Consider the following 13,671-nt stretch of genomic DNA (forward strand, 5'->3'; position numbering starts at 1 on the left):
CCAGAGGAGACGAGTCGGAGAGCCTCATGAGGCTGTAAGGTACAGGGTTGTCACAGTGATATAAGCTCTGTATCTTTCAGGTCAATGTCTCTACTATAAAAATCTCCAGGCAATTACCAGGTAATGTATGGTGAGCCGTGTGTTTAATTGTTACAGTATATAGCGCCTGTGTGTGTGCCCTGTGTGTAGGCATCCGTGAGACACCCACTCGCTTCTTTCCACCGACTAAACCTTTCCAGTTAGAAATCACTCATGCCATAAGTTATTGCAGTTAAATGCTATTATAAAATAGGTGCTTCCAGCCAAGTGATCTGATTGGTCAAATAAGCATTCCAATTGTACTTTATGAGCCTGTAAAGTTTCAGCCATGCTTTATGACCCTTGGGCTTTATGAATTTTATGAAAAAATGAAATGGCTGCTCAGCTAACTAGAAGTATCCAGCCGTTGGCCACACCACTTTTTTTTTTTTTGTTTATCATCTATTTTGTTAAAAAGTTATACATGAAACTTTTCCCTCACACTTTGATTGCCATTGTGTAAAAGATATAATATTCGAGAGTGAGATGACAGCTGAAGTATAGCAATTATGCATAATTAATAGCCCTGCAGGAAGCGCCACTCTCTGCCTGGGCACGGGCTGAGTAGAATTAAAGAAGATGGGGATGGAGTGGAGGTGGCGAAATGGCAGAAACCATTAAGCTGGAGCTTTCGTGGGTCACATGTAAATGTCAATAACGGTGGAGGAGGAGGGAAAAAAGGTTTTCTCTGCATCTGCTGCTGCTTTTTTTTTTCCAGCACGAAATGGAGAAAATGTGTTTGGAAATTCAATCCGAATCCACATAATGGAGTCCATTTGAAATCAGAGGATGTTCTCGCACCTTTTAGTCTTTTTTTTCAACATCTGTGCTTGACAGTGAGAATCACTGAGAAATGACTACAGTGTATACACATATGAGCATATATTACAGTATATCAGCATTTGCGCCGTCAATTGTCCGCCCTACTCAGCAGCAGCACCGAGATAAGACGTAACTGGATGCTGTGCGTGTGTGTGTGTGCATACTGTATATCAATATTGACATAGAGTTAAATGATTAACTTTTGAAAGAAACAATGAAAGTCTTTACAGTAAATAAACTCTCATTAGGTGGGAGAATTAATATAGACAGCTCCAGTGCAGTGTATGAAAGTCCCCTCTTTGATAGGTAGAAATCGCTCAAGGATGCGAGTCACCTCTTCGCAATTTGTTTAAAACATTTTAACAAACACATTTTCAGTAATATTAAGGAAAAATACCTTGAAATTAAGTTTTCTATTCTGTTTTCTTTTTTTTTTCAACATAACCAGAAACAGAGATCCACAATTAGAACAAGATTAGAGGGATTAGAACAAGAAACCACTGTTGGCAATGCAGAGTGTGTATGTGTGTGTGTTTTTCTGTGTCTGTGTCTGTTTGTGTCGATCTGTGAGGTGGACTAAAGAGCAACATAATGTCTTCTGACTGATACAGGTCAACTATCAGCTGTCAGCTATCAGATGACCAGACACATGTGGCTTTGGTTGTTCTGCCATAACTTACTCCTTTCTTCCTTTTACCTTTCAGAAGACGATGATTAAAGTGAATATATATTTTGACGTTTTCTGTCTCATGTGGTCACATTCCTCATTACTCCGGGAAATGTTTTAAAACACAAACACATGTTTTACATATATACGCCCCCTTGTTTCTGTGAAAATAAGCATATTTTTGCGCATCAGCCTTATTTCATGTATTGCTTCATATTCTTCATCCTCTCATATTTTACTTCTTGTCATACTCACACACTGTATTGATTTTATTTTATTTCTACATTTCTACAACAGTCTTTTCCTTATTTATACTCGCTGTTTCTTTGTTGTATCTGGTTACGAGTAGCTGCGGAAAAGCTCAATTTCCCGACAGAGATCATCTCATTTCTCCCTCATCTCCCCATAAAGCTGCACTCTGGGCCTCAGCATACTGTTTCTCTTATTAGAATTTATTGTACTGAGGCTCAGTAGTTTTGATTTTCTGCCTCCAAAACAATGCAGTGTGCGTCTGTAACCCCTCGTTAGAGGTGCAAATGGGCAGTGAAATGAACTCTGACATCAATCCATTAATATTATTTTCCTCTTTCAAGCTGAATCACTTGATGAATTATCTGAAAAACCTAAGTGGACTAAAGGCTGCTATTCTGAGCCCATCTGTTGTGTCTATATTTGTTTTGATTATTGAAGAGGGAAAAGGGAACGTTAACTCTTTGCAAGCGCTGCTGTTTCCTGTTTAGCACGAAATACGTGATTTAAAAATAGGTCTGGTGTATTCCCGACTTTACAGACAAGCACGCGAGTCAACAAATGTTTGACAGCTCTGAAATAAAATCTGTGTTTAGCCGTCGCATGCTGTCACTCATTGTATAAAGAACTCTGTCAATATGAGATGAAAGATGTCTTCAGTGCAATGTTTTGGTACTATGAAGATGTTTAACCACTGGCTTACAACTCTGGCTTTGAAGAGGTCGCTGATACTCACATTTAGTAGCAAGAACGCGCCGTGCAGTCTTCCAGATGATTTACTGAATAACTTCAAAACTAAATAATGCATGGGCAGTTAAAGATCAACGGGACAAAAATCCCAAAATGAAGTCTGTGTCATGGAGTGCTTCTCATTATATCTATTCATCACATATTTGCACGCTTCGTAATTGCTCTATTACCTATCTGCTACATATAAATTATAAAGTCCCCCCTTGTGATGCCACTGTGCTACTACATTTCCCAACACTTTTTTTTTTGTTATTTCAACACTGTATTCTCTTAAGGAGCACTGGGCAAAGTGGGAGTGAAGAAACTGCCCTTGTAATTATCCACTTGTCTATATTCAGCCACGTACTCTTGCATTATTCACATCCTTCAATTTACACTGCCATCCGTGTGTGTCATAGCAATGAGCTGCAGTTAGCAAGCCCTGTCATTACTACCGCAGCTGTCCTCCCCTTTCTAACGGCTGTCTCTTGCCATGCCAAACTCACTCTTATATCAGGAAAAGTTTCCTTTAAATGTCAATGAGTTTCAAATCACTCGAGGCCGTCGTGTCCTTATGTTTTTTTGCATATGAACAGATGAAATTGGAGAGAGGACAAAAGAGTGAAGCAACCCTGGGATGTAAACAAAGAAAAGCACACACAGCACCATTTTTTAACTATAAAAAGAGAACAAATATTCATGCTAACGCCAACAAAGCTCCACTAACGTTTCATTTCCTTTAAAGTCTTCACAATAAAAGACCCCTGTCATTTTGTTAGTTAAAAGCTTTTATTTTGAAATAGCAAAATCAGGAAATGTTGGGTTTCACCAGCGGTAACTTAACCCGACTCCTGAAACAGCTAAAAACGTACATGGTGTAACTAAGCTAACTATTTAGCTAGCAGCTAAGCTACGCTAACTCATTTTAACTCTAGTGTTGCTTAACTCTAATTAGAGCTAATCTTAGATTAAATTAATCCATGTTGGTGCAACCCAGCATAAATGCCTTTGGTACACGGGAAAGAAAAGCTACCAGTTTGCTTATTCTCCTCACCTATGGGAGTGCTGTGCAGTAACACTTGCTCCAGGTTGCGTCCGTCGTTGTAGAGAGCGAGGTGCCAGGTGCCGGGGTCCATGTACTCAATGAATCCTGTTTCTTGGAGGCCGCTCAGCAGCAGGCCTTTTGGAGCTTTGGCGGTCGAGACGGGATCGGTCAAGGACCTGGGCAGCGCCTTCCCGTCCAGCAGTTTCACAAAGTCGAACTAGACACAACCAGACAACAACAATGTTATCCAATTGAGATGAGCAAGACAGGAATTCGCAAAACCTGCATAAATACGACTTGTGCAGTGTGTGGCTGTTGTTGGGTGGGCCAATTGAATGCTATTGGAAAGCTGCCTGCATACATAAGTTAGCATTAGCATTAAATGCCAGATGTGAATTGTGAAACAGGAACCCGAAGGGAAAAAAAGGAAATCCATGTCATCCATGACAGCACGTCCCACGTCAGTCAGTTCAAAAACTACACATACTGCTAAAAGCATGGGCAGATGTTCCCACCCAGGGTCTCACATGGAACAAACTATTATTTCATTTGTCTAAACCTGTCCATGCTTCTCTCTCTCTCTTTAACTTTCCCCACCACCCTCCTCTCTCCCTCCCTCCCTCCCTCTCCTCTCCATTCTAAAACCTCCTTGAACTAGCGAGCGCTCGCTGAGTCTTATTCCCCCTGAGGGCTGTGTGTCACGCTAGTGTCAAAAACAGCTAATTAGACCTCTTCATGCAGGCAAGAGCAGGGACGCACTGATGTTAAAAAGCAGATGACTCAGTGTGCGTTGTATTTTTGTATGTATACGTGCCTCTCGCATGGCACAGTGCTGTTCGACGCTGTGTGCAACGTATGCCTGTATTGTCTCCGGAGATGTGTCTCAGACAGATTCAATCCACGCTGAGACGACTAAATCAGAAATGCTGTTTTCCTTGTAAAAATGAGATGCATCCACATTTTTGAAGATGTATATGTGGAGATCTCTGTCCACGTGGGGAAAGTAGCTAAATCTCCTCCTGTTCTTATAGCTCATGAGCAACAAAATTTTGCATCACAGTCAGACATCTGGCAGGAGTGTGACAGAAAGAGCCTGATTGCTCTTCAGAGCCTCAACAAGTGAAACTTCTGTTTTCCATCATCTCTTCGACTGTGTTTTAGTACAGTTTAGCTCACAATTTAATTACTCATTTACGTATTTTAAGTATAAAAGAGTGAATTGCTCATGGCTCATTAAATGCTACCTGCTAAACAGGCAGACAGCAGTTTCTGCCTTGCTACACAAAGATACTGATTAAATATATCATGCTCGCAAACTTGACAAGCAAGCATAAATGCAGTTTATTGACACCTGTGTTGTGTGACAGGCTTAAGTGACATTTAAAATGCGTGATCACATATGAGGTTAGAGGTGACAGGAAGTTGTTTTCTTTACCACTCACTGCTGTGCAATCCCTGACCTGTGTGAGCAGGCATACATCTGTCGAGTTAAATGTGTGCCTCACCTCTGGCTGAGGAACTTAACTAGCCATGATAGCAAGGTAGAGATGTGTGGCTGTGGCATGCTTATTTTCCATTTGCCCACTGCTTACGCACTTCTCTTGCAGCTAGAGACCAAGTCTTAAACACTAACTGTACAGAACGTACTATACTGAATCCAACATTGTCACTGATTGAATCAATATTCTTTAGCACAGCTGTCAGCTCAACCCTGATACATAGGGTTACTGCATGGTAACAGCTTACAGCCAGTATGACAACCACAGAAACATAATGTTCTGAGCTGTGTTGTGTGTTTCCCACACATAGGCTTTGCTCCCATTTTAGCATTTTTTACTTTACATCACCAAAAGTTCTCTCCGCCACAGGTACAATGGGAAATAGTGCTTATGTAGGCATGATCTGAACGGGACAGCTTGAACCAGCCACATATTGAACTCACAACTGGACTGGAGACAGTCAGAACCACTAAACCTCACGCTATATGAACGGTGATGCACTCACTTGCCGTTTTATGTAGTGTAATGCACTTGAATCGTGATGCACTTGAGTTTCAAAAAGAAAAAAATCAAACTGCAAGGTCAGTGAATGTAAATCTTTGGACTGAACTGAATGAAATTTGGCTTGGAAGGCAGCTGGATTCATGATTATGTAATCTCACAAATCCATCTCGCCAAGCTTCAAGCTATGCGCTTGTGAACGAACACACAGGCGAGGAACCAATCAGTGCTCTTTGATGAAACTACCAGCAGCTAGAGACAGCAGCTATGGGCGTGAGGAACAGCGAGAGAAGCAACTGTTGGAAAGAGCAGTGTTTCCCACACATCGACTTCATCCCATTTTAGCATTTCTTACTTTAATGCTATCCGCGATCTATTACAAGTGAACAATCGGGAGATTATATTTCATTGAGAGAAGAGCAAATAATGCCACTAAGTCCTTTTCTCGACGGAAAAGATGTTCTCGCTCTTCTCTTGACAAACTTCAGTAAGAATTTAATTTACCAACTGGCTCTGCTGGTGGTTGCACTCTCCTTCTGTTTATCTGATTGGTTGAAAGTAGCCTGTGATAGAAGGTGATAGACAGATGGTTCTTCCAATCACATGCCAAGTATTTCATTAAAGTGTCTGCCCTTTATCAACAAGTTTCTAGCACCGCCTTTCAAGATGGTTATGTGTAACAAACCATCTGGCATGTTAGGTTAGAAGAAAATAATTTCACTAGACAAGTAATTGCAGTTTTCACCTCTATATTTACAGAAAAATGCTGCAAAGTAATCCAGTTGGAGAAAAAACTATTAATCGTGAATAAATGACTCAGATTTCCTGATTGGCTGACTGTAACGCAATCTGGACTGATACTTAACGTCTCTTGCAAGATGATATTTTCTCTACAATTATATTTTTTGTTCTTAAACATTTGTAAATGTGTTTAAAATATCCCATCACATAATCAGGATCAGGGCAAAATTATAATGCTATATACATAACTGTCTTAAAAAAGCACTTGAGGAGACTTCTGGCACATTTGTGTCAGCTCAGATAAAAACGCTGCCTTAGTGCGGATGAAAGGCCAAAAGAAAAAAAGAAATGCATCAGCGTGGATGTGTTACTGTGGTGCCTCGGCAAACAAGCCCATCTGGGCGAACAGCATGCTCCAACAGGATCCTCCATTACCTGAGTGTGTGTAGGCGGTATGTTCCTGCGTCCGTAGACCCCCAGCAGTGCATTGTGTGACAGAGACAGGTTGAACTTGATGTAAGTTGGATGATGCACAGTCATATGAAACCTCCAGAATAGTCCAGGTGGGATTGCCTGGCTCTGTTGGGTTCCAACATCGACCTCGCCGCGGTCGATGGCCCGGCCTCGCACCCATTTCTCTGCAGATAAAAACCAGAGACACGTGATATTGTTAAGTCACAGATTTGTCAAGGCAGACAGAGAGCTCTATTCAGTATCAGAGGGAGCAATTAATGACCGACCTGATGTCCTCAAACATCAGTGTGATCAGCGGCCATACTAATGAAGTGAGACTGAACAGGCGTCGGGAATGACTTAGCGCTGGTGAAAATCCTGCTTTTCAAGAGACCTTGCTTTGGCAATCGTTTGGATAGGCTCTGCATAAAGATGAACTGCTTTAGAAAGGAAGTGTTTTGTCTGAGAGCTGTCTACTGGGGCTTTGTCATGCGCTATATTAGCATCTTCTAACAAGAGAGAAAGAGAGCGTGTGTTAGCATGTGTGTGAAAGGGAAAGAGACAGAGAGGTGGAGGAGAGAAAGCGAGGAGGGCAGGGGCACGCACACATGCACGCACGCATTCACAAACAGCGTCACGGCACAAAGATAGTGTCTTGAGTGAGAGCATGTTTTTGTGTGTGAAGAGAATAGGTCTTTCCAACGGTCCCCTGGCCATCAGCTCCTCTCCTCTCCATAAGCCTTTATCAACCACCAGGCCTGAGTCTTTTGTGTCGCGGAGCAGGCGAGGCTCTCCAGCCCTCTTTGTGTCGGCCTTTATGGAGAGATATATCTCAGCTTCTAAACTAAGATGGAGGAAATACGGTGACAGAAGGGAGCCAGCCGATCGTTACGGCCACAAAGGCAGGAGAACAGTTAGGGGCAGATTCATGGACGAGGCCGCTCGCTCTCAATCCATAATCCTTGCAGCTTTACCACTCCATTATGGCGACACCATGCCCACCCACAGGCCAGCCTGAATATATCACATGTGCTGTCACACAGATAGGGAGGTAGAGAGTGCAGGCCTGTGAGTAGCTCCTGTTTCTACTGATGCTGTTCCTCTTGAAGCATGCTAGCGGCGTGGCTTTAGGGATGGCAGTGTTGGTCTTCTGTTCTATCGGTTGGTCAGTCCAACACTTTCAGACTGAAAGGTCTCAACAACTACTGGATGGGTTGCAGTGGGTTTGTACAGACATTCATGGTGCCTAGAGGATGAATCCAAATGACTTTGGTCATTTACCTGACTTTTAATCTCGCTCTAACATGAGGTTGACATTTTCGGCTTTGAGTGAGATGTGAAAATGTCAAATGACAATAATTGGATGGATTTTCATAAACATTTGGGACGCACATTTATGTCCCCCTCAGGATATATTGGATGAATTTTGGGAAGGAGACCTATAGTAACTCTTCATTTGGCACAATTATCACGTCATTTTTAAAATGTTTTTTAAATACTTTGCTTCATGACCAAATACCTGAACAAATTCTGACATTCTTATCAGCCTCAACTGTTCATTATGTTTAGAGCTAATTAGCAAATATTTGCATGCTAGTGTCACATGGTTGATAATGCTTCCACTTGCTACTTTACCTGATGTGTATGTCGGCCTAGTGTTCTGTCACTTTAAATACATATGCGGTTGCCTTTAATCTCCTGAGACCTGAGCTCTTGTTTAGTATGCATTTTAAATTTCTCCTAGCTTATTGGGATTAGTAGAACCTGATAATTACAGAAACGAAGCATCATTCTTGAGCAGGAAGCAGTTTTTGAAAGAAATGATGTCCACATATGGGGAAAAGTCATCAATGTGAAACAAAGTATTAAACTGTTAATTTCCCTGAAAATTGCTGTGCAAAAAGGAAATTAGCAAACAATGCATCATTTGAATTTTCCTTTGAATATGTCACATCTATTGGCCTGTCTGAAATGCTGCAAAAACAGATGCGTTTGGATTGCAAGCATGTGAATACATTACTTTTCAAAGTTACCAGTGTGTAACAAAGTATAAAACTGTTACTGGTGTTCATTATCATTCATAATCTTAATAACTTAATTGTTCCACACCAGGAGCATAAGCACCATCATCAGACAAAACCGTTGCCTCAGAGTTTAGTCCTACTAATGCGTTCAACAATCTCTCTGCTCTTCACAGAGAAATATGCCATGTAAATGTATCACATAACAATAAAAAAGCTGTTACCTACATTTCACTTTCACATTGCATGAATGATAATAAAAATCCCAGTGTACTCAAGTGAGTACCTTCTATCTAGATCCATCCTGGCTTGTTACTATTACTAAATTTTTTATCTGACATCAATCTACAAAAGTTATTTAGCATAAATTAACAAGTTCGAACCATAACATTTGATGAGGTTTTGTACTTTGTCTAGTTTTGTCTCGTGATTTGTTGTAGAAGGTTTCGGCTAAGATGGCAGCCATCTTGTTTTTGCACCGATTAATTTGTTGTGCTTTTGCCACAACTAGATGACTGAAACAGGTGTACAGAAGAGGACAACGGGTCTAAGTAAGGCAGAATGAAGTATAAGACGGAGAAAACCCAAAATGTAACGTCATACGCCATGTACCTGGAGGAGTTCAGACATGGACAAAGAATTTCATACAACTGTACATCTGCATGTTCATCTCGTCTGATCTGTGAACGTGTAGGCTATGTTGCTAGCTAAGTTAGCCAAATACTACATTTACATTTAGCAGACGCTTTTGTCCAAAACGACCTACAATAAGTACATTTGTCACAAGAAAGAAACCACAACATATCACCTTCAATAAAGTAAGAATGAAAACATAGAAACAATTTTCAAGCCCTCATCTGAGCATAATAGCTGCTATTAATCAAGGATACCTATTTATCAAGAATGCCAAGCTGTGTGTGTGTGTGTGTGTGTGTGTGCGCGGTAACACAAGTGTTTCTGTATCGCTCATTGCTGAAAATACATGATTCAGAAGAAAAAAACTGTTTGTCTATTACCAGAGTAAATACACTTAACTGGCAACCTTGGCCCGTGTCGTCTTTATTAATCACAAGATTCCACCTGGTACACCGGCTTATTAAACTGAGATGGTAAACATGGATATCATTACATCTGCTATACAGCAGCATGATAGCATTGACACTGTGACACAGTCATTTTGTCTTACTACTTGTATATTTTATTTTCATTTATATTTACTCTTATTTCTTCTACTTCTCTAGTCTTTTTTTATTCAATCTTTCTATAGTTACATTTCTTTTCTAAAAGGAGCTACTGTAATGTACCAATTTCCCCCTCGGGGATCAATAAAGTATTTCTGATTTTGAAAGAATCAATTGTTTTACCTAACGAGCAAACAGAGCCAGCGTGCTGTTTGCTCGACTCTTACTCTGTTGCTTTCTTAATTTCTTCATCAATAACACACATTCAAGATGTATTTCATCAAATATATTCAAATATGTTCATGCTCAAAAGCTAAGTGATCGTAAACATACTTGCAAAACAGCATCATGTATACATGGTCATTGTGAGAATGTTTGCATGCTGACGTAGCATCACAGAGCCGCTCGCATGGCTGTAGAGAATTCTAACTCTTAAAACCAACTCTGGCACAATGTCAAGTACCATGCTAATAAATGGCAGCGGATTTGATTTTTCTTTTTATCTTCTATCTCCTTTATCTTCTTCTTCTATGGACTATGGGATTGGAAAACGTAAATTGATTAATTGGATAATTGATTGGACTTGACTGAGCTGTGACAAGAGAGCTGGAGGATAGGGAGAGAGAGGAAGTAAGACAAAGGGAGAGAAACATGAGCGGGGGATGAGAACAAAAGGAGAGTTCAAAAAGGGTTTGTAATGAAAGGGAAAAAAGAGACAGGTGTCCCGTATGGAGCATAAATTGTCCCTGTACTGAAATCTCTACCGAACAGAATAAAAGCAGCTTGGCAGAACTGAGGTATGCATTCATGCATTCCTGCTGAGTCTACCTCAGCAGTCTATTCCTTTTAATGCTAATCCTCGCTCCTGTGCCTCGCCACAAAAAATAAATAAATAAATATATAAAAAAATAAAGGCCAGCAGAGGGATGGATGTCCCGAGGAAAGCAGCCTTTTATTCAACAACAGATGAATAGGACATGAATAGGGCATGGCAGTTGGCAGAGCACTGGCAGGCAGACAGGCGCGCAGGCGAGCCGGCGTGCAGGCTGACTGGCAGGCTGGCGGGCAGATGAGCAGGCAGGTCCTTCTGATGCTAATTACTGTATAGCGCCTCTCAGAGTCTGATGCAACACTGGGACAGAAAGCAGCGCTCAGGTCAGCCGCGAGGACGGGTGGTGGGCCGTGAGACACGGAGGGAGGGAGGTTGTAGAAGGGAGAAAGCAAAAAAAGAGGAGGGGGAGGCAAAGGACCATGTCCAAAGAGTCGGTTTGCCGGTGTCAAGTTACAGCTGCTGATGCAAGAGAGAAGAAAAAAACCTCCTTGCATCTCTTTTCTCTTTCTGTCTCAGCAGAAGAGGATAATAGTGCAGCTCCAGGAAAAAGAGGGGAGGATCGAGGCATTTTGGGAGTCCCGCAGAAACCAGGCGGATCTCACGGTGACTGGGGCTCCTCCAGGCCTCAACAGCTGCTCAGATTACTGCTGTCAATCAAGGCGTTCCACCCGCTCCGTAACCCCATGTACCTCATCACAAAACTTGAGACCATTCTTTGAAAAATATCTTTCACAACAGCAAACCTGCTTTTATTTTCCTACTTGGCAGGCAAAGAGAACACAAGCTTAAACAAGCCAATATGCGAGCGGCAAGGTAAAATTTCTTCACACCTTGCCATCATGTAGCTTTAATAAGCAAGAAGCAGCTTGAAATTCACACTTGCTTTCGGTAACTGAGAACAAAGATGAAAATAAATAGCATCGCATAAACCTGCTCTTATGCTTTTCCTCATTAGTTGGCAGCCGAAGCAAGTTGTAAGCAAAAAATGTATTAAGGTTTATTTCAAAATGTTGAGCCTGTTTAAAGGGGCAATGAAAGTGTTGCATTCATGTTTGCCATCAAGCACGACGTGCCCTTGATGGCAATGATGAAGGGTTAGTGGTCAAAACCAACATACTGTTCTGTATAATAATGATGCTGCCTCAGCCAATTATACTGGTAGCGTGGCGTGGTAAAACAGTGCTAATGACACTACTCACCCACAATATGCTAACACATGTACACATTGCACAATTTTCTCCTAAATTAGCCATTGCAAGGTTCCTTTGCTACATGACATCTGGATTGGGATGGTTTTAGATATGACCTCTTAACATATCTCATTCCTTATGACTAGCCAACATCTCCACATTGTTCTAGGTGCTTTATCGTAGGCAACTGGACTTATTTCAATCTCCACATTGTCATATTTTCTTACAACATATGTGTTTCTCAGAGTCAGTGTGGGTTTGCCTGCCCTTTCATCTGTCTGTGTGTTACGTGTCTCTGCGTGTTTTGTGTGTCTAGTGTGTGCGCAGGCGGGCCGACAAAAGAGATGAGCTACATTAGGACTTGGGACACAAGGTCTAATTAATTTCTCTTGCCTACGGGTTATTCAGGTAAAACAATTACACCTGTAATCTATTTTCAAAGGAACTAAACTGTCTTTGCAATTAATGTTATTATCGCTCAGATACTAATGAAGCAGAGAACAGACTAAAAGTGCAGTCGGGGTCTTGGTGACAGAACATGTCTGGGGGGACCGGAACTGTGCGAGCGTATGCGCGCGAGTTGTAGTCGATATTGAAGCGTAGGCCTTGTGTGCGGATCTCACACACATTGGTGCAGACAACATTAATAGTGTTCCAAATGCAAGAGAGATTGAGTTTGCCGCAGGATGAATAAAAATATCACAATGGGCAAGGTCTCTATAATTACTTGGATTCAATTAAGGGCCTTTTGAGCAGTTGGCTTAATAAGCTTTCAGCCTCCTCTCTCCACTGTGCCGCCTAATGAGTGTCAGTCAGAGTCAGGAGAAGATAATGCTCTTGGCCTTAGGGCCCTCCATTACTCTCTTGTTCTCACCTTCCACCATCGGGCCTCAGGCTATGTCTGTGACAGGCAAGTCTGCCCGTTCACAAACTCATTCACTCCATGACACTCGGAGTGCACTTACATCATAACACATGTAATATGTGCTGTAAAAATTGAAACATCATAAAGCACTTGTGTTTTTTTTTATTGCTCCTCTGCTAAGCTCGTACTAATCTAGTAGGTCAGAGGCCTAGAAGGAGCAAACCACGGCTCACTACATATCCTTGCTGCTCATTTTAATTTGAGACTAAGTCCATCTGTTTTAAGTCTCCTAAGTTGAAACAAAGCTTTGGTTGTTTCATATAAAAGATTTTCGTATTTACTTTTTTTCCCAGTTTCCTTTCTTACTGGTCTTAAGTGTGCGGAGCTCAGTTAGAAAAAGATCCAACAAATCCAATATCCAAACATTTAAATCAGAATGTGATGACAGTTGTAGGATTTTTTGGTCACAGTCAATCAAATCTGATCTAAGCACACACACAGAGTTACAAATCATGAAGATGTTTATGTTGACTTAATTGTTGCTTAGTCATGAATATTTAACAGAAATATATACGTTTTTTTATTTGTTATTCTTTTTATCATCTTGGGACACTTTAGATTTGTTTTTGAAACGCCCTCCTAAAGACTGGAAATAACAAATGGAGAAATACTTTCTTCAAAATTTCAATGATGGCAATGTAAAGCACAGAAAATGTTCAAAATATAGCGTACACCTAAAACGGATATATATATTTTTAGGGGTATCTTCTTTTAGATGGCTAAAATACATCTTGCTTG

The 13,671-nt window shown here is 41.1% G+C and overlaps 1 protein-coding gene across 2 annotated transcripts in view; it reads right to left on the bottom strand.

Moving 5' to 3' along the window:
- The window catches only part of tenm1 (teneurin transmembrane protein 1), a 192,607-nt gene that overhangs the window by 84,301 nt on the left and 94,635 nt on the right, over nucleotides 1–13,671 (bottom strand). For both annotated transcript variants that reach the window (XM_084353147.1, XM_084353148.1), the window contains 2 exons: nucleotides 6,767–6,969; nucleotides 3,600–3,807 (listed from right to left, as the gene is read on the bottom strand). In XM_084353147.1, coding sequence (XP_084209273.1) covers nucleotides 3,600–3,807; nucleotides 6,767–6,969 — 411 coding nt within the window. The remainder of the gene's footprint in view (nucleotides 1–3,599; nucleotides 3,808–6,766; nucleotides 6,970–13,671) is intronic.

This window comes from Pagrus pagrus (genome assembly GCF_965226575.1).
Source record: "Pagrus pagrus genome assembly, chromosome: 5".
Taxonomy (NCBI): domain Eukaryota; kingdom Metazoa; phylum Chordata; class Actinopteri; order Spariformes; family Sparidae; genus Pagrus; species Pagrus pagrus.